The 25,678-nt window shown below is 35.4% G+C and overlaps 1 protein-coding gene across 2 annotated transcripts in view; it reads right to left on the bottom strand.

The window, feature by feature from the left end:
* MNAT1 (MNAT1, CDK activating kinase assembly factor) overlaps nucleotides 1-25,678 on the bottom strand; it is a 210,026-nt gene that overhangs the window by 58,417 nt on the left and 125,931 nt on the right. For both annotated transcript variants that reach the window (XM_027554256.1, XM_027554257.1), the window contains one exon: nucleotides 18,302-18,423. In XM_027554256.1, coding sequence (XP_027410057.1) covers nucleotides 18,302-18,423 — 122 coding nt within the window. Of the gene's footprint in view, nucleotides 1-18,301; nucleotides 18,424-25,678 lie in introns of those variants that run through there.

Genomic DNA, 25,678 nt, shown 5'->3' with positions numbered 1-25,678 from the left:
AAAATAAAATTCACACAACAAAAAAGAAAAAAGACTAAAATACCCATTAATTATATTAATTTTTAAAAACAAGAAAATATTGATAAGTACAAGAAAGAATGTAATAAAGTTTTTTGTTTTGAGCTCTTATGCAAATTTGTCAGTGAATTCATTAAAGCTGATATTCTTTGCATATTCATGTTCAATAGTCAAAAAGCCAGATATGTGTTTATCTATGCTCATAATAAATTGAAGAATACTTTTTGTTAATTTCAACTTTCTTTCTTTAAGCAACAAGTATCAAAACAGCTAGAAAAAACTCTTATTTGACAGAGTCTCATAAAATAGCTATTTCATAATAAATTCCAGAAATTACAATACTGTTCATGCCTTCGCTTCTTTAGGCGTTTTTTTCTAGCAACTTTCAGGTGTTCTCTAGTCGAAAAACTTTAAAAACAAATAAATATCCCAAGAACTTAAGTTCTTATGATCATCAGACTATCTATATGATCATCAGACTATCTATATGATCATCCATATGATCATCAGACAGTTTACTTCAAATCTACCACTTAAACTCAAAAATATTTAGTACTACAGGGGAGCTGAAAAGAGAAATTTTGCCAGAAGGGAGACAGAAGGATTCTAAAACCTTACAAACTTACTCTTGAGTGAGCCTAAATGTAGGTGGGTTTGTTGCGGGGGGCGGGGCGGGGGTTGTTCTGGGGCTGACTATAAAGCTGGGAGTTCTGTGATTTCACTTCTGTATATAAAACAATATTATTCAGGAACATAAAATAAAGATGTGCTCATTGGAAGCTTATCCACCTCTCCCTGCCTCTGAGCCACCAGGGAAGCCCAGATAGTAAAGAATCTTCCTGTAATGCGGGACAGCAGGGTTTGATCCCTAGATCGAGATCTCCTGGAAAAGGAAATGACAACCCATTCCAGTATTCTTCCCTGGAGAATCCCACGGACAAAGGAGCCTCGTGGGCGACAATCTATGTGGTCGCAAAGAGTTGGATGTGACTGAGAGACTAATACTAACATTGGAAGCTTACTTACATGCTATGAAATTTAAAAGTAATAACAGCAATTGTTTAGAACATGGACCAAAAGAAGACATTTTCAGGAAGGAGTATTTGAGATCTAACATTGTTCAGAACTGCTAGTATATATTGACTTAAAAAAAAAAAAGACTGTCTTTTAATTGTCTATTTTTTTTAGTTCTCTATACAATGCAACTCTTACTGCCTGTACCTGTAACAGGCCATTCCTACCACCCCACCCTTATACACCTCTGCTGTCAAGGCAGCTTTACCTGAGCTCCGACTCAAAGGCCTGTGGCTCACAATGCCCTCAGTGCTATTTTCCTCATGGGGAAAAAATGGAGACTGAAACCTTGGCTCGTACTTAGCACAGAATAATTTTGTTTTCATTTTTTTGAGAATAAGAAAAGTTGCTACATAATTTGAATCAGTTGCCTTCAGAAACACTATCTGAAATTAAAACAATCTAAAGCCAGTCAATCCTAAAAGAAATCAACCCTGAATACTCATTGGAAGGACTGATGATGAAGTTGAAGCCCCAATAATATGTCCACCTGATGCAAAGTACAGATTCATTGCTAAAGATCCTGATACTGGGAAAGGTTGAAGGCAAAAAGAGAAGAGGGTGGCAGACAATGAGATGGTTGGATGGCATCACCGATTCAAGGGCCATGAACCTGGGCAAACTCTGGGAAATAGCAAAGCACAGGGAGGCCTGGAGTGCTGCAGTCCATGGGGTCACAAAGAAAAGGGTACAACTTGGCGACTAACCACAACAAAAGCATAACAAAAGTTAAGTTCAGTCATATTTTGAAAACTCTGTACATAGGACGGCCTTGGCTGTAAGGTACAGCAGAGAAAACGTACTAAGAACTAAAAACGTAGTCCTAGCTTCGCACTATCCAAAGACGTGACTATGAGCACAGAAGAGTTTTCTTCTTTGGCTTCTCCTGTAGTGAACTCGTGACAGTTCATTCTCCCATAAAAAAGAACTGCTAAGGACCTTTTCCCAGTTCTTGCAGCTCTTTAGACACAAATTTTCTTTCAATATTTGATAAATAACTGAACTTAAAGCAACTCACACAACTGTCTGCCTCAGAGAACCCTTCCCCCTAATCTCCCTTATCATATTTAAATGGCAACTTTTACCTCAGATATAACCTTGGGAGGAACTTTTTTGTAACACCCAGCCGGCCCCTCCAACACACACACATATCCAATCCATCAAAAATTCAATATTTTATCCCATCAAAATTATATTCATAACTTGACCACTTCTTTGCAATTACACTGTTACCATCTTAGTATAAACCCCTACAATCTTAATCCAGGACAGTTGCAAGTTTTCTTGCTTTCAATCCACCATCCACTCTCCTACACAGATCCTTCTAAATATAAGTCATATGACACACCTTTGTTCAAAATTCTATGACTTCTCATCTTCTTGACAATAAAAGCCCAAGTCTTAGCCATCAGCTAAAAAAAACCCTATATGATCTAACTAGGCTCAATCTGCCTTCTTACATAAAAAACCTGCTACCACTCCGACCTTATCTCCTCTCCAATTCATGCTATTGCAGACACTGGACTCCTTTCTCATCCTTATACACATGCCCACCTCAGGGCCATTGCACTTATAGTTCCTCTGCCCTTCCTCATAATATCACATGATTAGCTTCTTTGCTTAGTTCATGTCTCTTCAAATATAACCCTAAAAAGATTCCACTGCTACCTATGTAAAAATGGCACTCTATACCAGTCACTACATATCCCTCTATCCTGCTGTATTTGTCTCCAAAATACTGCCATCTGACAAATTCATCAGTGTGCTTATATTGTTCACTTCATCCCAATACAATGTAAGCTTTATGACAGCAGGTGTCTTCTCTGTTTTGTTCACTGTTGTCTTCTTAGTACCTAGAAGAGTAACTGACACATAGGAGGTGCTTCATAATCAAACAAATAATAATCAAATGAATAACAAAAGTAAAAGAACTGATAAATAATCAATTCGTTCCTCAAATAGCATAAGCTAAATACTATGAAGCTTCATTTCCCAATGGAGACAATTACATATAGATTTACAGAGTCAACTGAATTTTACAGTGATTTGGTAGAAACTGAGAAAATTCCAATAATAAATGGAATCTCCTTTTTTAGAGTCCTATATGAATCTGAATTAAAACTATATTTCATTGTAATAATTTATAGTTATAATTTAATTACTAAACTAAATAATCTATTAATTTATTGCTGCTCTTCTGAGCTTAGAGTATATATTTAATTAATACTATGATTTAATAGTCTTAAAGTCCTCACTACAAAAGACTATTCTGGAATCAACTGCATAATTACATTTCCTCAGTGACCTTATAATCTTGTGAGCATTTACTCTAGACTAAACAGCCTCATTCAGCTGCCTTGTGTCTGACTGTCGATGAAAGAAGCTTGTTTGACAACTGCTTTAGGCAGAAACATATTTTTTTCCATGATTGCAAAAAAAGATTTAAAACTTACCAGACTAGTGCCAGACTAGACCTTTATGCACAAGGTTCATGATAGATGTGTGACTTGATTTCTAATTCAAATGCCAATAAAAACAGATAGTAAAGACATTTTGCTGTCATAGCCATAAGAAGTTAATTTAGTAATACTTTCATAATTACAACAAAGTATATGTGATACTATATACACACATATATTGCAATTTTTGTGAATTCTGTACTTCTCCATATTCTTTGATTTTCTGGTGCCCTTGAGAATTTTTCTAAAACTAATATATAAACTTTAATGTACAGAATTAAAAACAAAGCCAACAAAACAAATACCTCTTATCTATCCTTTGACAATACAAGTATAATAAGTCAATAGATAAAGACATTGACCAAAAAAACAGAAATTCTACAACATGGTTTAAAAAGAATTTCAACATAAAAAAGAAAAATCACTTAATCAATCAACATGATACTTAATGATGAAAGACTTGAAGCATTTACCAAAAAAACAAGACATAAGAAAAACTGCAGTCATCCAAAATGTGTAACACCAAGTTAAGAAGTTCTAGTCAAATGCAATAAAATATGAAACTGAAATCAGACACAGAGCATTTAAAATAAAAAATGCATTTTTTCCAGATGACTGGCTTCCAGATAGAAAACCTCATCACCTTAAAGAACAAGTAAAATTCTCAGTAAAACAGCTATATACAAAATGAAAACGTATTTAACCAAGAACCAGTTAGAAAGCATAATGAAAAATTTTTAACTACAGCATCCTAAGTATGATATAACAAAAACTAATTTCCAAGAAATGTGTAAGATATATGAAAATTCAATAAATTTTAAACTTGTCGGTTTAAAGCAATTCCAAATGAAATACCAAAAAATGTAGTGCTTGGTTGAATCTACGGGGTAATAAGGATGGCCATGTCTTACTTGTTAAGGTGTTTGGGCTTGCTTTGCTATATTACTTGGTTCATAATATCCTGTAATGAAAATTTTCAAATGTACAGACATTTTGAAAGAACTATTGGGTGCTCTTTTGCTTTGGCCAAACTTGGAAGAATAAATGTTTAAAGATTCTAAAACACTTTGAAAAACATAAAGAGCAAAGGAAGACTTGCCCCACTGTGGTAGGCAGAATTCTGAGACAGCCCCCAAATTCCCACCTCATTATGTGCACCTTTACATGATTTTATCCTCATGGATATGATGAATTTCAATCCTTAGATATATTATATGGCAAAAGGAATTCCGGGGATGTAACTAAGGTCTCAAATTGGTTGATTTTGAGTTAATAAAAAGGGAAATTATCTAAGTAGACCAAACTTAAACAGGTAGGAGCCCTTAAGAAAGCAAGAGATTCAAAAAGATTTTCTCCTACTAGCACTGAAAAAGATGAAAAACAACTGTGAGTTCTAAATCGGCAAGAAACCTAATTCTACCAATAATATGAATCAGCTTGAAAGACAACCCCCAAATCTCACTAACATGGACCCACAGCACCTGCTGACACTTTGATCACAGCCACATGCAATCTGAGTAAAAGATCCAAGTAACCCATGTCCAGACTAATAATATGCAGACACTGATAATAAATAAGATAAAGTGGATACTGTTTTAAGCCACTTAAGTGTGTGGTAATTTAATGCATAGCAATAGAAAATAAATATATGACTAATACTAAAACATATCATGAATTTAAATGAATAAGAAAGTGATGTGCTTAAATAACTGAAATACAGATTAATGGAAGAGAAAGGTCAGTGGACCAAAAATCCTAGAATGTTAATCTAAAACATCAATAGGGGAAAAAAAAAAGACTAATGAATAAATTATGCTGGGCCAACTGATTTACTAGTTGAAAAAAATGGAGTAAAGATTCTTTTACTGTTCCTTACAAATAAAATACATTCCACATGGATTGTGATTACATGTAAATATTGAAGCTACCAAAAAATTAGAATATAAATAAATATATATATAAAGCTTTGTGTTGATTTAGGACTTCCTAAGTAGCACAGCAATTGAAAATTGGCAGAACATCATTAAAATATTTTACTGCTCAAAGATTAAGCTTACTTCACATAAAGCAACCCAAATGTCCATCAACAGATGAATGGATAAAGATGTATGTGTACACACACACACACACACACACACACACACACACAATGGAATATTACTCAGCCATTAAAAAGAATGAAATCCTGCCATATGCAATAATGTGGATGGACCTAAAGAGTATTATACTTAGTGAAATAAGTCAGACAAAGACAAAAACTCAGTTATTTATATGTAGAATCTAAAACATAAAATGAATGCACATAACAAAGCAGAAACAGTCTCACAGATACAGTAAACAAACTTGCGATTTGAAGGAAGGAAGTAGGAAGAAGCAATATACAGGTATAGGATCAAGAAAAAAGGTACTCGATGAGATGGATCTCACTGATACCTTCAGGACATTCCATCCAAATGTAAAAGAATACACCTTCTTCTCAAGTGCACCTGGAACATTCTCCAGGATAGACCACATCTTGGGTCACAGATCAAACCTCAGTAAATTTAAGAAAGTTGAAATCAAGCATATTTTCTGACCACAACACTATGAGACTAGATATCAATTAGAAAAAAAAAAAAACTGTAAGAAACACAAACACATGGAGATTAAACAACGCATTTCTAAATAACCAACAGGTTACTGAAGAAATAAAAAAACAAAATTTCTAGAAACGACAATAAAAACATGACAACTCAAAAACTATGGGATGCAGCAAAAGCAGTTCTAAGAGGGAAGTTCATAGCAATACAATCCTATCTCAAGAAGCAAGAAAAACATTGACTAGACAACCTAATCTTACACCTAAAACAACTGGAAAAAGAAGAACAAAAAACCCCAAAAATAAGTAAAAGGAAAGAAATCATAAAAATCCAAGCAGAAATAAATGAAAAAGAAATGAAAGAAATAATAGTAAAGATTAATAAAACTAAAAGCTGGTTTTTTGAGACGATAAACAAAACTGACAAACCTTTAGCCAGACTCAAAAAAAAAAAAAAAGAGAAGAATCAAATCAACAAAATTAGAAATGAAAAATGGGAGGTTACAATAGACAATGCAGAAATACAAAGGATTATAAGAGACTATTAAGAGCAACTATATGGCAACTAAATGGATAACCTGGAAGAAATGGACAGATTCTTAGAAAACTTCAATCTTCCAAGCCTGAACCAGGAAGAAATAGAAATTATGAACAACCCAATTACAAGCACTGAAATTAAAGCTGTGATCAAAAATCCACCCAAAATACAAAAGCCCAGGACCAAATGGCTTCACAGGAGAATTCTATCAAGCATTTAGAGAAGAGCTAATGCCTATCCTTCTAAAACTCTTTCAAAAAATTGCAAAGGAACACTTCCAACCTCATTCTACAAGGCCACCAGCATGCTGACACCAAAACCAGACAAAGACAACACAAAAAAAGAAAACTACAAGCCAATATCACTGATAAAGACAGATGCAAAATTCCTCAACAAAATTTTAGCAAACAGAATTCAAAAACACATCAAAAAGCTCATACACCATGATCAAGTTGGGTTTATTCCAAGAATGCAAGGATTCTTCAGTATACGAAAATCAATCAATGTGATACACCATAATAACAAATTGAATGATAAAAACCATATGATCATCTCAATAGATGCAGGAAAAGCCTTTAACAAAATTCAGCATCCATTTATGATTAAAACTCTTCAAAAAATGGGCACAGAAGGAACTTACTTCAACATCAGTTCAGTTCAGTTGCTCAGTTGTGTCTGACTCTTTGCGACCCCATGAATAGCAGCACTCCAGGCCTCCCTGTCCATCACCCATTCTCAGAGTTCACTCAGACTCACATCCATCGAGTCAGTGATGCCATCCAGCCATCTCATCCTCTGTCGTCCCCTTCTCCTCCTGCCCTCAATGTTTCCCAGCATCAGGGTCTTTTCCAATGAGTCAGCTCTTCACATCAGGTGGCCAAAGTTTTGGAGTTTCAGCTTCAACATCAGTCCTTCCAATGAACACCCAGGACTGAGCTCCTTTAGGATAGAGTGGTTGGATCTCCTTGCAGTCCAAGGGACTCTCAAGAGTCTTCTCCAACACCACAGTTCAAAAGCATCAATTCTTCAGTGCTCAGCTTTCTTTATAGTCCAACTCTCACATCCATACATGACCACTAGAAACACCATAGCCTTGACTAGACAGACCTTTGTTGGCAAAGTAATGTCTCTGCTTTTTAATATGCTGTCTCGGATGGTCATAACTTTCCTTTCATGGAGTAAGTGTCTTTTACAGACCATATATGATAAGTCTACAGCAAACATTATTCTCAATGGTAAATAACTGAAAGGATTCCCCCTAAGATCAGGAATAAGACAAGGGTGTCCACTTTCACAACTATTATTCAGCATAGTTCTGGAAGTCCTAGCTACAGCAATCAGAGAAGAAAAAGAAATAAAAGGAATCCAGATTGTAAAAGAAGAAATAAAGTTCTTACTGTTTGCAGATGACAAGATACTGTACAAAGAAAACCCTAAAGACAGTATTAAAAAATTACTAGAGCTAATCAGTGAATTTAGCAAAGTTGTAGGATACAAAATCAATACACAAAAATCACTTGCATTTCTATATACTAACAATGAAAAATCAGAAAGAGGAATTAAGGAATCAATCCCATTCACCACTGCAACAAAAAGAATTAAATATCTAGGAATAAACTTACCTAAGGAGACAAAAGAACTGTACACAGAAAATTATAAGACACTGTAGGAAGAATCAATATTGTGAAAATGACTATCATACCAAATGCAATCTACAGATTCAATGCAATCTCTATCAAATTACCAACAGCATTTTTCACAGAACTAGAACAAAAAATTTCCCAATTCATATAGAAATATAAAATACCCTGAATAGCCAAAGCAGTGCTGATAAAGAAGAATGAAGCTGGAGGAAATCAACCTTCCTGACTTCAGATTATACTACAAAGCTACAGTCATCAAGACAATATGGTACTGGCACAAAAACCGAAATATAGACCAATGGAACATGATAGAAAGCCCAGAAATAAACCCATGCACCTATGGATACCTTATTTTTGACAAAGGAGGCAAGAACATACAATGGGGCAAAGACAACCTCTTCAATAATGGTGCTGAGAAAACTGGACAGCTACATGTAGAAAAATGAAATTAGAACACTTCTTAACACCATACACAAAGATAAACTCAAAATGGATTAAAGATCTAAATATAAGACCAGAAACTATAAATCATCCTAGGGGAAAATATAGGCAGAACACTCAATGACATAAATCAAAGCAAAATCCTCTATGAACCACCTCCTAGAATGATGGGAATAAAAACAAAAGTAAACAAGTGGGACCTGATTAAACTTAAAAAGCTTTTGCACAGTAAAGGCAACTATAAGCAAGGTGAAAAGACAAGCCTTCAGAATGCAAGACAATAATAGCAAATGAAAAACTGACACAGGATTAATTTCCAAAATATACAAGCAGCTCATACAACTCAATGCCAGAAAAACAAACAACTCAATCAAAAAGTGGGGAAAAGACCTAAACAGACATTTCTCCAAAGAAGACATACAGATGGCTAACAAACAGATGAAAAGATGCTCAACATCTCTCATTATTAGAGAAATGCAAATCAAAACTACAATGCCATATTACCTCGCACCAGTCAGAATGGCCATCATCAATAAGTCTATAAACAATAAATGCTGGAGAGGGTGTGAAGAAAAGGGAATGCTCTTGCTCTGTTGGTGGGAATGTACATTGATACAGCCACTATGGAAGATGAGATGGAGATTCCTTAAAAAACTAGGAATAAAACCACCGTATGACCCAGCAATCCCACTCCTAAGCATATACTCTGAGGAAATCAAAACTGAAAAAGACACATGTATCCCATTGTTCATTGCAGCACTATTTACAATAATTAGAACATGGAAGCAACCTAGATCTCCATCGACAGATGAATTGATAAAGATATTGTGGTACATATACAAAATGGAATATTACTCAGCCATAAAAAGGAACAAATTTGAGTCAGTTCCAATGAGGTGGATGAACCTAGAACCTGTTATACAGAGTGAAGTAAGTCAGAAAGAGAAAGTAAATATCATATTCTAACATATATATATGGAATCTAGAAAAATGGTACTGAAGAACTTGTTTACAGGGCAGCAATGGAGAAACAGACATAGAGCACAGATTCATGGACATGAGGAGAGGGGAGGAGAGGGTGAGATGTATGGAAAGAGTAACATGGAAACTTACATTACCATATGTAAAATAGATAGCCAATCAGAATTTGCTGTATGGTTCAGGAAACACAAATAGGGGCTCTGTATCAATCTAGATTGGTGGAATGGGGCGGGAGATGGGAAGGAGGTTCAAAAGGGAGGGGATATGTGTATACCTATGAATGACTCATGTTGAGGTTTGACAGAAAACAACAAAATTTTGTAAAGCAATTATCCTTCAATAAAAAATAAATTAATTAAAAAGAAAAAAGGTACTATGTATAAAATGGATAAGGAACAAAGATATATTGTACAGCAAAAAGAAACATAACCATTATTTTGTGATAACTTTAAAGGGAATACAATCTATAAAAATAATCATTATGCTGTAACTAGAAATTAACATAATATTGTAAATCAACAACATTTCAATTAAAATAAAAACAGGTACAAAATCAATGATGCCCATTAAAAGTCCAAAAAAGAAAAAAAAGGAAATATCATTATTTTGAATAATTTCACATCATAAGCAATATAAGATAAACTTTACATTTTGAAGGTTAGTAGTCATATGATATGGCTGACATAAAAATAAGTAAAAATATTACTCCAGTAGAAAAGAGAATGTGGGGCAAAAACAGACAATTGAAAATTCATAATAGGGAGTAAAAGAGGGAAAGAAATTACTGAGTCTATGCCACAATCATAAAGGTAAAGAGTTTCCTAAGGAAATGAAACAGCACAAGCAATGGCACAAAACTGTGAGACACCATGAGGTTCTTAAGAAACACCACGATGAGAGGACTGGGGCATATGGCCAGGAAGGTAGACAGGGGTCAGATTATGCAGATAATGATGAGCCACTGAAGGATATTACTAATATAGAGACATGGCCAGATTGATATATTAGAAAGTTTTCTCTGGCAACAATGAGGAAGGCTTAAGGAGGAAGACAAAAAGAATGCTAAAATAAAAAATTTTTAGAATATGTTCAATATCTCATCTCAAATTCGTGACATATAAAATCCCAATTTATCAATTTTTAAGAGCAAAAGAATGACCAAGAAAAGTAGCTGCAAGTTTGGCATATACCTTCCAAATTTCAGACAATAAAGCTACAGTAATCAAAACAGCATGGTACAGGCACAAAAACAGACATGTAGATTAATGGAACAGAAGAGAGGGCCCAGAAATAAACCCACACATCTATGGTCAATTAATCTGCAACAAAAATGGCAAGAATATACAATGAGAAAAGACAGTCTCTTCAGTGAGTGGCTGGAAAAGCTAGACAGCCAAACATAAATCAATGAAATTATAACACTCCCTCAAACTCTAAACAAAAATAAACTCAAAATGGTTTAAAGACCAACATATAGGACATGAAAAAATTAAAATTCCTAGAAGAGAACACAGGCCAGACATTCTTGACATAAATTGTAGCAATATTTTCTAAAATCAGTCTCCCAAGGCAAAAGAAATAAGCAAAAGTAAATGAATGGGACCTAATCAAACTTAAATACTTTTGCGCAGTAGAGGAAACCATAAACAAAATGAAAAAACAGCCTACCAAATGGGAGAAAATACTTGCAAACAATGGAACCAACAAGCAGTTAGTATCTAAAATACACGAACCACTCACACAACTCAGTATCAAAAACACAAACAACCTAATCAAAAAATAGGCAAAGACCTAACTAGACATTTCTCCAAAGAAGACATACAGCTAGCCAACAGCCACACGAAAAGATGCTCAACACTGCTAATTACTAGAGAAATGCAAATCAAAATCACAATGAGGTATCACCTCATACATGTCAGAATGGCTACCATTAAAAAGCTTACAAATAACAAATGCTGGAGAGGGTGTGCAAAAAAGGGAACCCTCCTACACTGTTGCAAAGTAAGTTGGTGCAGCCACTATAGAGACTATATGGAGGTTCCTAAAGAAACTAAAATTAGAGCTACCATCAGTTCAGTTCAGTCACTCAGTCGTGTCTGACTCTTTGCGACCCCATGAACCGCAGCACGCCAGGCCTCCCTGTCCATCACCAACCACCAGAGTCCACCCAAACCCATGTCCATTGAGTTAGCGATGCCATCCAACCATCTCATCCTCTGTTGTCCCCTTCTCCTCTGCCCTCAATCTTTCCCAGCATCAGGGTCTTTTCCAATGATCAGCTCTTGGCATCAGGTGGCCAAAGTTTTGGAGTTCCAGTTTCAACATCAGTCCTTCCAATGAACACCCAGGACTGATCTCCTTTACGATGGACTGGTTGGATCTTCTTACAGTCCAAGGGACTCTCAAGAGTCTTCTCCAACACCACAGTTCAAAAGCATCAATTCTTCAGTGCTGAGCTTTCTTTATAATTCAACTCTCACATCCATACATGACTACTGGAAAAACCATAGCCTTGACTAGACAGACCTTTGTTGGCAAAGTAATGTCTCTGCTTTTTAATATGCTGTCTAGGTTGGTCATAACTTTCCTTCCAAGGAGTAAGTGTCTTTTAATTTCATGACTGCAATCACCATCTGCAGTGATTCTGGAGCCCCAGAAAATAAAGTCGGCCACTGTTCCCACTGTTTCCCCATCTATTTGCTATGAGTGATGGGACTAGATGCCATGATCTTCGTTTTCTGAATGTTGAGCTTTAAGCCAACTTTTTCACTCTCCTCTTTCACTTTTATCAAGAGGCTCTTTAGTTCTTCTTCACTTTCTGCCATAAGGGGGGTGTCATCTGCATATCTGAAGTTATTGATATTTCTCCCGGCAATCTTGATTCCAGCTTGTGCTTCTTCCAGCCCAGCATTTCTCATGATGTACTCTGCATAGAAATTAAAGAAGCAGGGTGACAATATACACCCTTGACGTACTCCTTTTCCTATTGGAACCAGTCTTTTGTTCCATGTCCAGTTCTAACTGTTGCTTCCGGACCTGCATACAGGTTTCTCAAGAGGCAGGTCAGGTGGTCTGGTATTCCCATCTCTTTTAGAATTTTCCACAGTTTATTGTGATCCACACAGTCAAAGGCTTTGGCATAGTCAATAAAGCAGAAATAGATGTTTTTCTGGAACTCTCTTGCTTTTTCGATGATGCAGTGGATGTTGGCAATTTGATCTCTAGTTCCTCTGCCTTTTCTAAAACCAGCTTGAACATCTGGAATTTCACAGTTCACGTATTGCTGAAGCCTGGCTTGGAAAATTTTAAGAATTACTTTGCTAGTGTGTGAGATGAGTGCAACTGTGTGGTAGTTTGAACTACCATATGATCCAGCAATCTTACACCTAAGGATATATGTGCACCCACAATGAAACATTACTCAGCCATAAAAAAGAATGAAATATTGCCATCTGTGACATGGATGGACCTAGAGAATATCATACTAATTCAGACAAAGACAAATATGTATCACTTACAATGTAGAATCTAAAAAATAATACAAATGAATCCAGAGACAAAGCAGAAACACAGTCACAGACACAGAAAACAAACTTATGGTTACCAAAGGGGAAAGAGAACAGAGAGGGATAATTAGGAATATGGGACTAACATATGCAAACTACTATACATAAAATAGATAAGCAACAAGGATTTACTATATAGTACAGGGAATTATATTTCATATTTTATAATAACCTATAATGGAAAATAATCTAAATATTTATTTGTTATTGTTCAGTTGTTAAGTTGTGTCCGACTCTTTGTGACTGCAGCACACCAGGCTCCACGGTCCTCTACTATTTCCCAGAGTTTGCTCAAATTGATATCCACTGAGCCAAAGATGCTATCTATCCATCTCATCCTCTGCTGCCCTTTTCTCCTTTTGCCTTAAATCTTTTCCAGCATCAGGGTCTTTTCTAATGAGTCAGCTTTTTGCATCAGGTGGCCAAAGTATTAGATATTCAGCATCAGTCTTTCCAATGAATATTTAGGGTTGATTTTCTTTAGGATTGATTTGTTTGATCTCCTTACAGTCCAAGAGAGTTTTAAGAGTCTTCTCCAACATCACAATTCTAAAGTATCAGTTCTTCAATGCTCAACCTTCTTTATGATCCAACTCTCACATCCATACATGACTACTGGAAAAACTATAGCTTTGACTATACAGAACTTTGTTGGCAAAGTGATGTCTCTGCTTTTTAACACGCTGTATAGGTTAAGCTGACTCACAGTTCTGTATATCTAATACTCTAAATTAACTAAACTTTCAAAAGAGGGAAAGGAAAGAAAGGGGGAAGAAAAGGAGGGAGTAAGAGAGAGAGAGAAAAAGAGAGAAAGGAAAGGAAAGAGGAAGGAAGGGAGGGAGAGAGGGAGGAGGGGAGAGAGAGAGAGAAAGAGACAGACAGAAAGAAAGAACTGAAGGAAGAAAAGAAGGAAAAAAGAAGGGAAGACAAAAAATCTCCATGGTTATAATGAAGGTAGATAGGTGGATCTTCTATTTTAGGGGAACTATACCCTATCCTATTCCCTGAAGAATGAACATTTTAATTGCTTTGCCAATAACCATACGGATTTGTAACAGGTCAGTTACCTCTGTTCGGCAATCTGATTTTTATCTATGTCATCTATGGCCACAAAAGAAAACAAAATTGACAGGTGCTGATGGAGATCAAACAAGAAACTTTCTTCTAATTATCATCAGGTTCTAGTTAACTGAGTTAATCCAATACTGTCATTACGACCACAGTTTTTTTCACGATTGATTTCACAATAATAAGAAAATGATCTCATCAACTGGTTAGGAAGTACTCTAGATATTAAACTATTACAGTTTGTTTATTTAAAGCTCTACTAGTTGATAGCATGGAACTTACATATGTTACCAGAAGAGACAGAAATGAATGTATGCACTTGGCTAAAACATTCTACCACAGAGAAACATACAAAAATGTTCTACAGAAATGAAGATTAAAATTTTATTCTACAGCAATCTGGTAGCAAATGGTTCACTTAAATTCACAAATAAGGAAAAGTGAAAAATATACATCTTGCTTAAAGATTATAGCTTATCCTATAAAATGTTTTTCCTTATTTCTGTAGTAGGTTCATGAATGAAATGTTCATATTAAATAAATCAGATATTTAAAACGGTAGTGATATTTGACTAAATAATACGATGAATTAAATTGATAAATGCTTGTAGTTTATATTAGTTAAGGGAAATACTCTTCTTTGGCTGGGAAGTAGTAAAATATTAACTACAAAGCCAGTTGATTATTAAAAAGACACTTTCAGAATGCCAATCAATGAGACTTTACTAAACTAACCACTAAAGCAGCAGTCTGGGGAATGTCAATTAGCAGTTAAGTTTCTCCAGTGCTTGCTCCCACTAGCACAGAATTAATAAAACATGTTTACATATTGCCTTGAGCAAACCTGAAGAATACTGCCAGTGCAATCTGAACTATAATTACATATTCATAATACCCTCCTTAATGAGAAATTTTCATTTATTCTTCATCTACTTCCCAAGTTTAACTAACTTTAGGAAAAATTCCAGTAAAAATTACCTAAAATCTCATGGCAATGTACTTTCAGTTTTATCCTTTTTCCAATTACACATGACACAAATGTAGTTCTTTGAAGACAAAATGCCTCCCAAGACCTTATTCCACATACTCCCAAAATTATATAATTAAAATTATTTTGAAAGTGTCTACATCCATAGTTTTGCACCAACTAATGTGAAGCTACAAAATGCAGTATTCTTAACTTCATCATGTCATACAGATTTCAAAACAGATATAAGAAGTGGAGATAAGGTAGTTAATTAATTATCTATTTGCCTGTAGAAAAACTGAACTTGTCTCCTCTATAGGATAACATAATATAAAATGGAAAATTTGTTGTAACAGTAAAAGAGAATAGAAATTAAGAGTTTTATGGGAAGGAAGAGAGCCCACTATAAACGGATACCTTAGGCTTAGCAGATGCAATCTTCGAACAAAGAAAGATATGGACAAACCTTAGAAGAGATGTGTAACTACTATACCTTAAGTCAACTAAAGTTTATATTCCTTGTACCTTAAAAGTAGAACCTCTGTAGATACCAAATTATTCTTTGCAAAGTCACTTCACTGAGCAACTTCTTCCATTTCTTTCCAAGTGTTTCTGAAAATCAGATTACATCTAATATCTATAGTAATTATTAAAAAAGAAGAAAGCATATGGCTTCAAATAATAATTCCAGAAAAGAAAATGAACTAGTAAAATAAGAAATTAATTTAGGATTTATTTTGGCAAATGCTAAGTATGAAGTCGTAACATGTCATCAAAGAGACCACCTGAGCTAATTAATCCTGGTTCCCAAAATGAAATTGTCTGTATAGAATTCAATCCATTTCTTAAGATAAAAGTCTGGACAGAAGGAAGGTGTGAGACACCTTTTATTTTGGTAGATACTTTTACATCAAGAAAAAGTCAACGATTCTTTAGGAATTCTGACATCACTATTGACAATCTAGAAATTTCTCCACCAGTGAGCCACAGAAAGCTGAAATTTATAGTCAATCGTGAAATACATACAAACTGGTAATCTAAACAGTTTGTCCTCTTAACTGTTGTGGATACAGAATATATTGCACAGTCTTTGTTGAGAGAGACGAAAATATACTTCTAGAATCCTGGAACTAACTATATTCTAAATACTCAGTAATAATTGAAAGTCCCTCAACCACTAAAACAAAATAAAATCATGATCCTGTATCCTTTATTTAGATTCAAATAAAATTTTACGTAAGAAAACCCCTCCAGCACTCCAGGCCTTATACTAGGTACAACAGATTATGGCTGGAAGAATTTGAAGCCTATGATACATGGATGATAACTTCAGGCACAACAAAACTGAGATGAAACTACAGACTTGATACTCAACTCTCTACATTAATGGCCTGACAGAAAAAGGGACATAAATATTTCTGGCAATCAATTTTATTTATCTCAAGTCTCTACTGTTTTGTTGCACAACCTATCCAATATTCAAACAAAATTACAATAAACACAAGAAAGCAAGAAAAACAAATCTAATATTAAGTCATAAAGTAATCAACAGAATTGAACCCAGACATGCTGAAACTATCAAAGAGGCACTCGAAAATAACACGATTAATAAGCTAAAGGAATTAGTGGAAAAAGTGGATAATATGTACAAATAGGAAATTTCAACAAAAAGATGGAGATTACCAAGGGGAGTGAAATGGAAATGCTATAAGTGAAAACTGCTATATCAGAAAGAATACCTTTGATGAGCTTATCAGCAAGAACGGCACAGAAGAATAAGTAAACTCTAAGGATAGGACAAGAAGAATTATCCAAACTTTCAAAACATAAACTCAAGAGAAGATTGAAAAAACACAAAATAGAGCATTCAAGACTGTAAAACAACATCAGAAGGTTTTACATATGTGAAATCAGAGTCTCAAAATGAAAATACAGAGAAAATGGGGCCAATTATTTAATATTTTTGTTATCACAAACTCTATTGGGAATTTTAGGCTTCGTTTTTCTTCTCTACTTTATGCTTGGAGGTTACAGGACTTTTAAAGAGACTATAAAACTAGAGAAAATAGTGTATAAGTAAATTACCTATGATTCTAACAGTAATTTCAACTTGGAGCCTCCATGTTCATATGCAAAATACAATGCACTATGTTCAAAGTTGTAGTTGTGGTTTTGAAGATGCGTGTAGGTTTTACCATCTGTTTCATCTATCTTCTTTTTGTTGTCAGGGCCCTTTTCTACATTTTTTTTTACTTCATTTCACTGTATTCATTATTTTCCTTTCATATTATACTCTTTAAGCTATTTTATTAAGAAATAACTGTTTTTAGATTATTCAATAGTTTAGATTGAGACAGCAGATCAAGATCCAATGTGCTCCATTCAACAAAGTTTGTACCTATACTTTCCAATTACACAAATACCCATGTGTTCGCCCAAGACAAAATATGATTATCTACATGGCTCACAAAAGCCATAACCCCAAGTTCGTTTCCAAAATGGATGCTACAGCTTCTGAGCCATTAGGCCTGTCCTGTATCATATCCTTTGACAAAATATATTTTACAGCTCATTTCTCATAAATATAACTGCACTGTACTTAACTGATAGTAAATCTGCTCTTTTTCATGACAAGGAGTTCAATTCTATTTTCATGGCTTACAGCTGACTATTAATAAATGAAGCCCCTATTTCTAAAAAATACAAAGTGAGCAAAAATGAAGAGCTACTTCAGTATGTCTGCCAATGACATTCTTAAAAGGGAACTAGTACAATTCAATTTCAAAAGACCTAATAAGACAGTAGGAAAAAGTAATATATTAACTTAGCATTAAGCACCATTCGTTTCTCACAAAAGAGTTAAGTTCTATAAACTCAGACTCTAGCAGTGTTAAAGTGTCAGTTAAAAACAGAAACAACAAAGCCCTAAACATCAGCTCCTCAATGAAAAGTTCTTCTGGACACTTACCCGAGTCTTCCTAGCATCTCAAGCTCAGGAACCTGTGGTCCACATGTCTCTATCTGCAGTGGTTGGTATTCATACAGAGCTTCTTCAAGTTTTTGAATGGGTGCTAATGAAATATGCTGACCCTGTTAGAAAAATGAAAGAAAATAATACTTGTAAATATTACTTTCATATTACTACTTATTTGCAGTTTTTAAAGATGAGCTAAATTTCTTCACGTTAAAAATATTACCTGTTTTTCATTGTATTACTGAAATCCACATTATATAATTAACACACAGCGACAAATAATTTAAAGGAAGAAAATCAAATCCATCATTAAATTCAAATTTAGCCTTAAAGAGTAGTTGTTCAATGTCAATGGTGAAAGTGAAAAGTGTTAGTCGCTCAGTCATGTCTGACTCTGCGATCACATGGACTACAGCCTGCCAAGCTCCTCTGTCTATAGGATTTTCCAGGCAAGGATACTGGAGTGGGTAGCCATTTCCTTCTCTGGAGGATCTTCTCAACCCAGGGATCAAACCTGGGTCTCCTGCACTGCAGGCAGATTCTTTACCATCTGAGTCACCAGGGAAGCCCAATGTCAACGGCAGAATTCACCAAATATATAAGCATAATCTGTTCTCACATTTTCCTATTACAATTTTGATAATTTGTGCTTTCTTGAAAGTTTTAGATAGGGAGCACAGTAATGAAATCATTATGTGCAAAGTTTTGCCACAGAATGTCTATTCTGAGTCTATAATGGAAGTAAACTTACTTATCAAATGTGTGTATTTGATGTCTACTTACACACACACACACAAAATGAGAAAAGTTTATGCAAAAACTAAGTTGGATAAAATATCCACATATTTTTCTGAAAAGTACTACTGGAAAACTAAAATTAAAAGACCATATTTGATTAAAAATATACAAAATAAAATGCCACTCAGCAACATAGCACCATTACATTGAGATTTCCATATTTATAATCTGAGCATAGAATTCTAATTTTTGAATATGTGTATTTTTTTTACAGTCCATGTTTTCTGATTCTAACTACAGTTCTGTTACTTTTCTTGGTATAGTTCTCATCAGTTTCTCTATGTCCTAACTTTCTAATAAAAACTAGTTTTTACAGTTATTAGTTCCAATATTTTCTAATTTTTAATTTATTTCTCTTATTACCTCCCTTAGTTTCCTTTTCTTTTTCCCCTATATTACTAAGTTGGATACATAAAGCAATTGTTTTCTCTTTTATTTAAAGGAGGAGGAAAAAAAGGTAAAAACCATGACTTACAAGTGCAGCTGAGGCAGTGACGAATGAGACACTGAAGATGTCTGTATATGACTCATGGTTTTTCTCTTCAACAACTTTAATATGCTGTAACATTATCTTAGCTAGTTTAACATAATATTAATAGCTTCTCTGACACTGGGACCTCACAAGTCCATCACCAAATCTGGGGAAAGGACTTGAAAAAACATTTCTCCAGAGATACACAAATGGCCAATAAGCACAAGGAAAGATGACTAACATCACTACTCATTAGGGAAATCCAAATCAAAACTATAATGATATACAGTCATCTCTCAGTATCTCTAGGGCTGGAGGAGAGGTCTGGTGCCACGATCCAGATACCAAAATTCGCAGATACACAAGTCTCTTATATAAAATGGCATACTAGTACAGTCAGCCCACTCCATCCCCAGATTCCTCATCCCTGGGTTCTGCGTCCACAAACTGACCAAACCCAGATGGAACTTCATGGTTGGCTGAATCCATAGATGTGGAAGCCACAAATACAGAGGGCCCCACTGTGGCACTTCACACCCACAGCTATTTAGGATGTCTATTATCCAGAACAAAAACAAAAAACACATAAAATAACAAGTACTGGCAAGGATGTGGAGAAACTGGAACTCACGTGCATTGCTGATGCGAATGTAAAATGGTGTTACTGTGGAAAACAGATAGCAATTCCTCAAAAGATTAAATATAAAATTACCATATGAGCTGGGCTTTCCTGGTAACTCAGACGGCAAAGAATCCACCTACAATGCAGGAGACCCAGGTTCAATCCCTGGGTTGGGAAGATCTCCTGGGGAAGGGACTGGCTACCCACTCTAGTATTTCTGCTTGGAGAAATCCATGGACAGGAATAGACAGGCTACAGTCATGGGGTTGGAAAGAGTCGGACACAACTGAGCAACTAACACTTGCACCTGCACTACCATATGAGCTAACAACTCCGTTTCTTGGTTATACCCAAAAGGAAGGAAGCAAGAACTTGAACAGTTGTGCTCATAGCAGCATTATTCACAATAGCCAAGAGATAAAGTAACCCATGTTTCCATCAATTAATTAATGAATAGGATATACAACATAATGGACTATTTTGTTGCTGTTCAATCACTAAGTCATGTCCGACTCTTTGTGACCCCATGCAATGCCACACCAGACATCCCTGTCTTTCACTATCTCCCAGAGTTTGCTCAAATTTATGTCCATGGAGTCAGTGAGCTATCTAACCATCTCACCCTCTGCTGCCTTCTTCTCCTTTTGCCTTCAATCCTTCCCAGCATCAGGGTCTTTTCTAATGAATCGGCTCTTCATATCAGTTGGACACAGTATTGGAGTTTCAGCTTCAGCATCAGTCTTTTCAATGAATAGTAAGGACTGATTTCCTTTAGGATTGATTGGTTGGATCTCCTTGCTGTCCAGGGGATTTTCAAGAGTCTTCTCTAACACCACAGTTCAAAAGCATCTACTCTTCAGTACATAGCCTTCTTTATGGTCCAACTCTCACATCCGTACATGACTACTGGAAAAACCATTAAGTTTGACTATATGGACTTTTGTTGATAAAGTGATGTCTTTCATTTTTAGTATGTGTCTAAGTTTGTCATAGTTTTTCTTCCAAGCACCGAGTGTCTTTTAATTTCATGGCTGCAGTCATCATTCACAATGATTTTGGAGCCCAAGAAAATAAGATCTGTCACTGTTTCCACTTTTTCCCCTTCTATTTACCATGAAGTGATGGGACTGGATGCCATGATCTTAGTCTTTTGAATGTTGAGCTCTTAAGTCAGTTTTCTGACTCTCCTCTTTCACCCCTCATTGAAGCTCTTTAGTTCCCCTTTACTTTCTGTCATTAGAGAGGTATCATTTGCATATATAAAGTTGTTGATATTTCTTCTGACAATCTTGATTCCAGTCTGTGATTCATCCAGCCTGGCATTTCCCATGACGTACACTGCAAATAAGTTAAATAAACAGCATGACAATATACAGCCTTGTTGGACCCTTTTCCCAATTTTGAACCAGTCAGTTGTTCCATGTAAGGCTGTAACTGTTGCTTCTTAACCCGCATACAAGTTTCTCAGGAGACACGTAAGGTGGCCTGGTATCTCCATCTCTTTAAGAATTTTCCACAGTTTGCTGTGATCCACACAGACCACCTGACCTGCCTCTTGAGAAATCTGTATGCAGGTCAGGAAACAACAGTTAGAACTGGACATGGAACAACAGACTGGTTCCAAATAGGAAAAGGAGTACGTCAAGGCCGTATATTGTCACCCTGCTTATTTAACTTCTATGCAGAGTACATCATGAGAAACGCTGGACTGGAAGAAGCACAAGCTGGAATCAAGATTGCCGGGAGAAATATCAATAACTTCAGATAAGCAGATGACACCACCCTTATGGCAGAAAGTGAAGAGGAACTCAAAAGCCTCTTGATGAAAGTGAAAGTAGAAAGTGAAAAAGTTGGCTTAAAGCTCAACATTCAGAAAACGAAGATCATGGCATCCGGTCCCATCGCTTCATGGGAAATAGATGGGGAAACAGTGGAAACAGTGTCAGACTTTATTTTTCTGGGCTCCAAAATCACTGCAGATGGTGACTGCAGCCATGAAATTAAAAGACACTTACTCCTTGGAAGGAAAGTTATGACCAACCTAGATAACATATTCAAAGGCAGAGACATTACTTTGCCAACAAAGGTCTGTCTAGTCAAGGCTGTGGTTTTTCCTGTGGTCGTGTATGGATGTGAGAGTTGGACTGTGGAGAAGGCTGAGCGCCGAAGAATTGATGCTTTTGAACTGTGGTGTTGGACAAGACTCTTCAGAGTCCCTTGGACTGCAAGGAGATCCAACCAGTCCATTCTGAAGGAGATCAGCCCTGGGATTTCTTTGAAAAGGAATGATGCTAAAACTGAAACTCCAGTACTTTGGCCACCTCATGCGAAGAGTTGACTCATTGGAAAAGACTCTGATGCTGGGAGGGACTGGGGGCAGGAGGAGAAGGGGACGACAGAGGATGAGATGTCTGTATGGCATCACTGACTCGATGGACGTGAGTCTGAGTGAACTCCAGGAGTTGGTGATGGACAGGGAGGCCTGGCGTGCTGTGATTCATGGGGTCGCAGAGAGTCGGACATGACTGAGCAACTAAACTGAACTGAACTGAACTGAATCTCTAGGTGATAAGACTGTGTGAACTATTTATATTTTTACCTCTATGCAATATTTTTTAAATTCATCAAAATGGGTAAACTTTACATTTATAACCATAAAAAGTATAAAAAACAATATATATGGGGCCATATTGAGCAACAGCATAGGGAAACAATTCATACCCAATGACAACTGGCTTGATGTCTTCAATAAGCCACAGCATGAGAAAGAAAATCAAGAAATGTAGCATGAGATATGAGCTGTTCTAGATTTTTTAAAAATTAAAAAGTTTAATAATATAACAAGAGTCATTAGCTCAGTAACAATTTAGGAAGGAAAAAACAGACATTTTTTAGGAAGGAAAAAAATGAGACACCTGAGGGAAAATGGATAAAATTTGAATATGGCCTGGGTATAAGAATACATTGGAAACATTTTATTAACTTTGTTTGGTGTGATTATGGCATTATGGCTATGTACAAGGATGTCCTATATCAGGGCAGGTCAGAGGGAGATGCAGACTAAACAATTTAAAGGTAAAATTTTACAACCTGCAATTTACTTCCAAATCATTCTGAAAAAATATATATGAAGCAAATTAAAAATTACTGAATCTAGACATTAGGCATATGAGTTTCACTGTAAGATTTTTCTACTTTGTATTTTGGAAATTTTTCATTATAAATAGTTTTAAAACCTATGCAATCTTTGTTAGTTTCAAAAGAAAAATAGCTATGCATTTATAGCCGAGGAAAATAAAATAGTGCCAAAGAAAGAAGAGCCTAGAATCAAGTAGGTCAGGTTTGTAGCTATTTTAGTAACTAGGTTTGAAGATCTGAGTACTGACTGAGAGGAAGAGGGGGAAAAAGTTTTAATTAAAACTGCAAGACTTGGTAGTAACCTGAAATAGCTCAGCTGAATATTAAATGAGAAAACCAGACAAATCTGAAGACTAACTGAAACAGGATAATTGGGAAAGAGAAGGATTGAGAAAATTTTTAAAGATAAAACACGGACTTTGGAGAAAGTATTTGCAAATGACATGCCTTATAGAAAATTTGTATCCAGTATACATGTTAAGGACTCTTAAAACTGAAAAATTCTTTAAAAAAACAAAACCTCCAATTTAAAAATGGGTAAGGATTTTAATAGTCGTTTCACCAAAGAAGATACATCAAAGGCTAATAAGTACAAGAAATGATGCTCAACAGCAGTAATCATTAGAAAAATGCAAATTAAAAGTACAATGAAGTACTACTTCACACCCCCCACAATGGCTATAATCAAAGTGTCACTAAGGATATAGAGAAATTAGAACCCTTAAACACTGCTGATGAGAGTGTACAATGGTGTGACCACTTTGAAATAAGTTTGGCAGTTTCTCATAAATTTACTATACAACTTGATAATTCCACTTAAAGGTATCTACTCAAGAGAAATGTATGTTCAAAGACTTTTACAAGAATGTTCACAGCAGCATTATTCATGGTAGCCAAATAGTGGAAACAATTTAAATGTCCATCAACTGGTGAATGGATAAGCAAAATGAAGTATATTCATACAAAATGAATATGAATTCATTCATTTAATATTCATATGCTGAATACTATTTAGCAACAGAAGGGAATAAGATATTGATACATGCTGTAACATATGAACTTCAAAAATATTATAATCAAAAAAGAAGCCAGGCAAAAGACTATATATTGTTTGATTCCATTTGTAAGTAATGTTCACAGAAGGTGAAACTATAGATAGTAACATTAATAATTGCTAGGGGCTAGGAATGTGAATGTAAAGTGACTATACAAAAGTACAAAAATCACTGAATCATACATTTTAAATCAGCAACTTTTTGTAGCAAGTAAACTATAACTTAATAAGTTTGTTTACGAAATAAAGAGTTTAAGATGGTGGTTCAATCAATTCAACATTGTTGACTATGTATGAAATTTACATGTAGAAATTTTCAGTAAAGGCAGCTAAAAATATAAACAAAAGAGAAGTTTTGCTATTATCACCAACAAAATGATGGTCAAAGTCATAAGAAAAAATAAAAATTGGGGGAGACAAATGTATAAAGTGTGAGATCCTAGTAATGAGTCCTGAAAAACACCCACAGTAAGTAATTCAAGTATGTTTTGTTGACCTTTCAAAACTATTAACACAAAACCGAGGCCTTTTCAATTTCTGTTGCAGTTGCCATATAAATAATAAATAAATGAGGCTGAGGGTAAAAATGTAGTGTGGAGAGGCACAGCAAGTCATGCAAACTTAGATAAGATCCACGTACTCAGGTGGGAAACTGCAGGCAAACTGTACATTCAAAAGCATAATTAATGTTTTACTCCCCCAAAATGTAACAAAATAGAGCCCTTGTTTCTCTCCTAAGATATACCTTAGAGCACTAGATTATATTTCAATAATTTTCTAGTCACACATTTGTAGAAAAGCATTTGTAGAAAAGTAAAGAAAGTGAAGTCACTCAGTCATATCCAACTCTTTGCAACCCCATGGTCTGTAGCCTACCGGAACCTCCGTCCATGGGATTTTGTATTGGAGTGGGTTGCCATTTCCTTCTCCAGAGGATCTTCCTGACCCAGGGATTAAATCCAGGTCTCCCGCATGGCAAGAAGACGCTTTACTGTTTGAGCCATACAACTCCCTTAAAAAGACTTTCCAAAATTCAGCTCATTTCAATATAGAAAAACATAAAAACATTTGAAGAACAATGCAAATGCTGACAAAGATAATTATACATGGCGGTAATTTTAAGTAATAATTTGAAATATATCTTTAACTTGTCTTACTCAGCAAGCTTCACATTTACTATAAAAATGTTTACAATTTACTGAGATTAATCTGTTGATTGAGATTCATGGTAAATAGATGGGGAAACAATGGAAATAGTGAGAGACTTAATTTTGGGGGGCTCCAAAA

Source organism: Bos indicus x Bos taurus, chromosome 10 (assembly GCF_003369695.1).
Source record: "Bos indicus x Bos taurus breed Angus x Brahman F1 hybrid chromosome 10, Bos_hybrid_MaternalHap_v2.0, whole genome shotgun sequence".
Classification (NCBI taxonomy): domain Eukaryota; kingdom Metazoa; phylum Chordata; class Mammalia; order Artiodactyla; family Bovidae; genus Bos; species Bos indicus x Bos taurus.
Note: the sequence above shows the minus strand (reverse complement) of the source record. Positions and strands in the feature narration are given on the sequence as shown.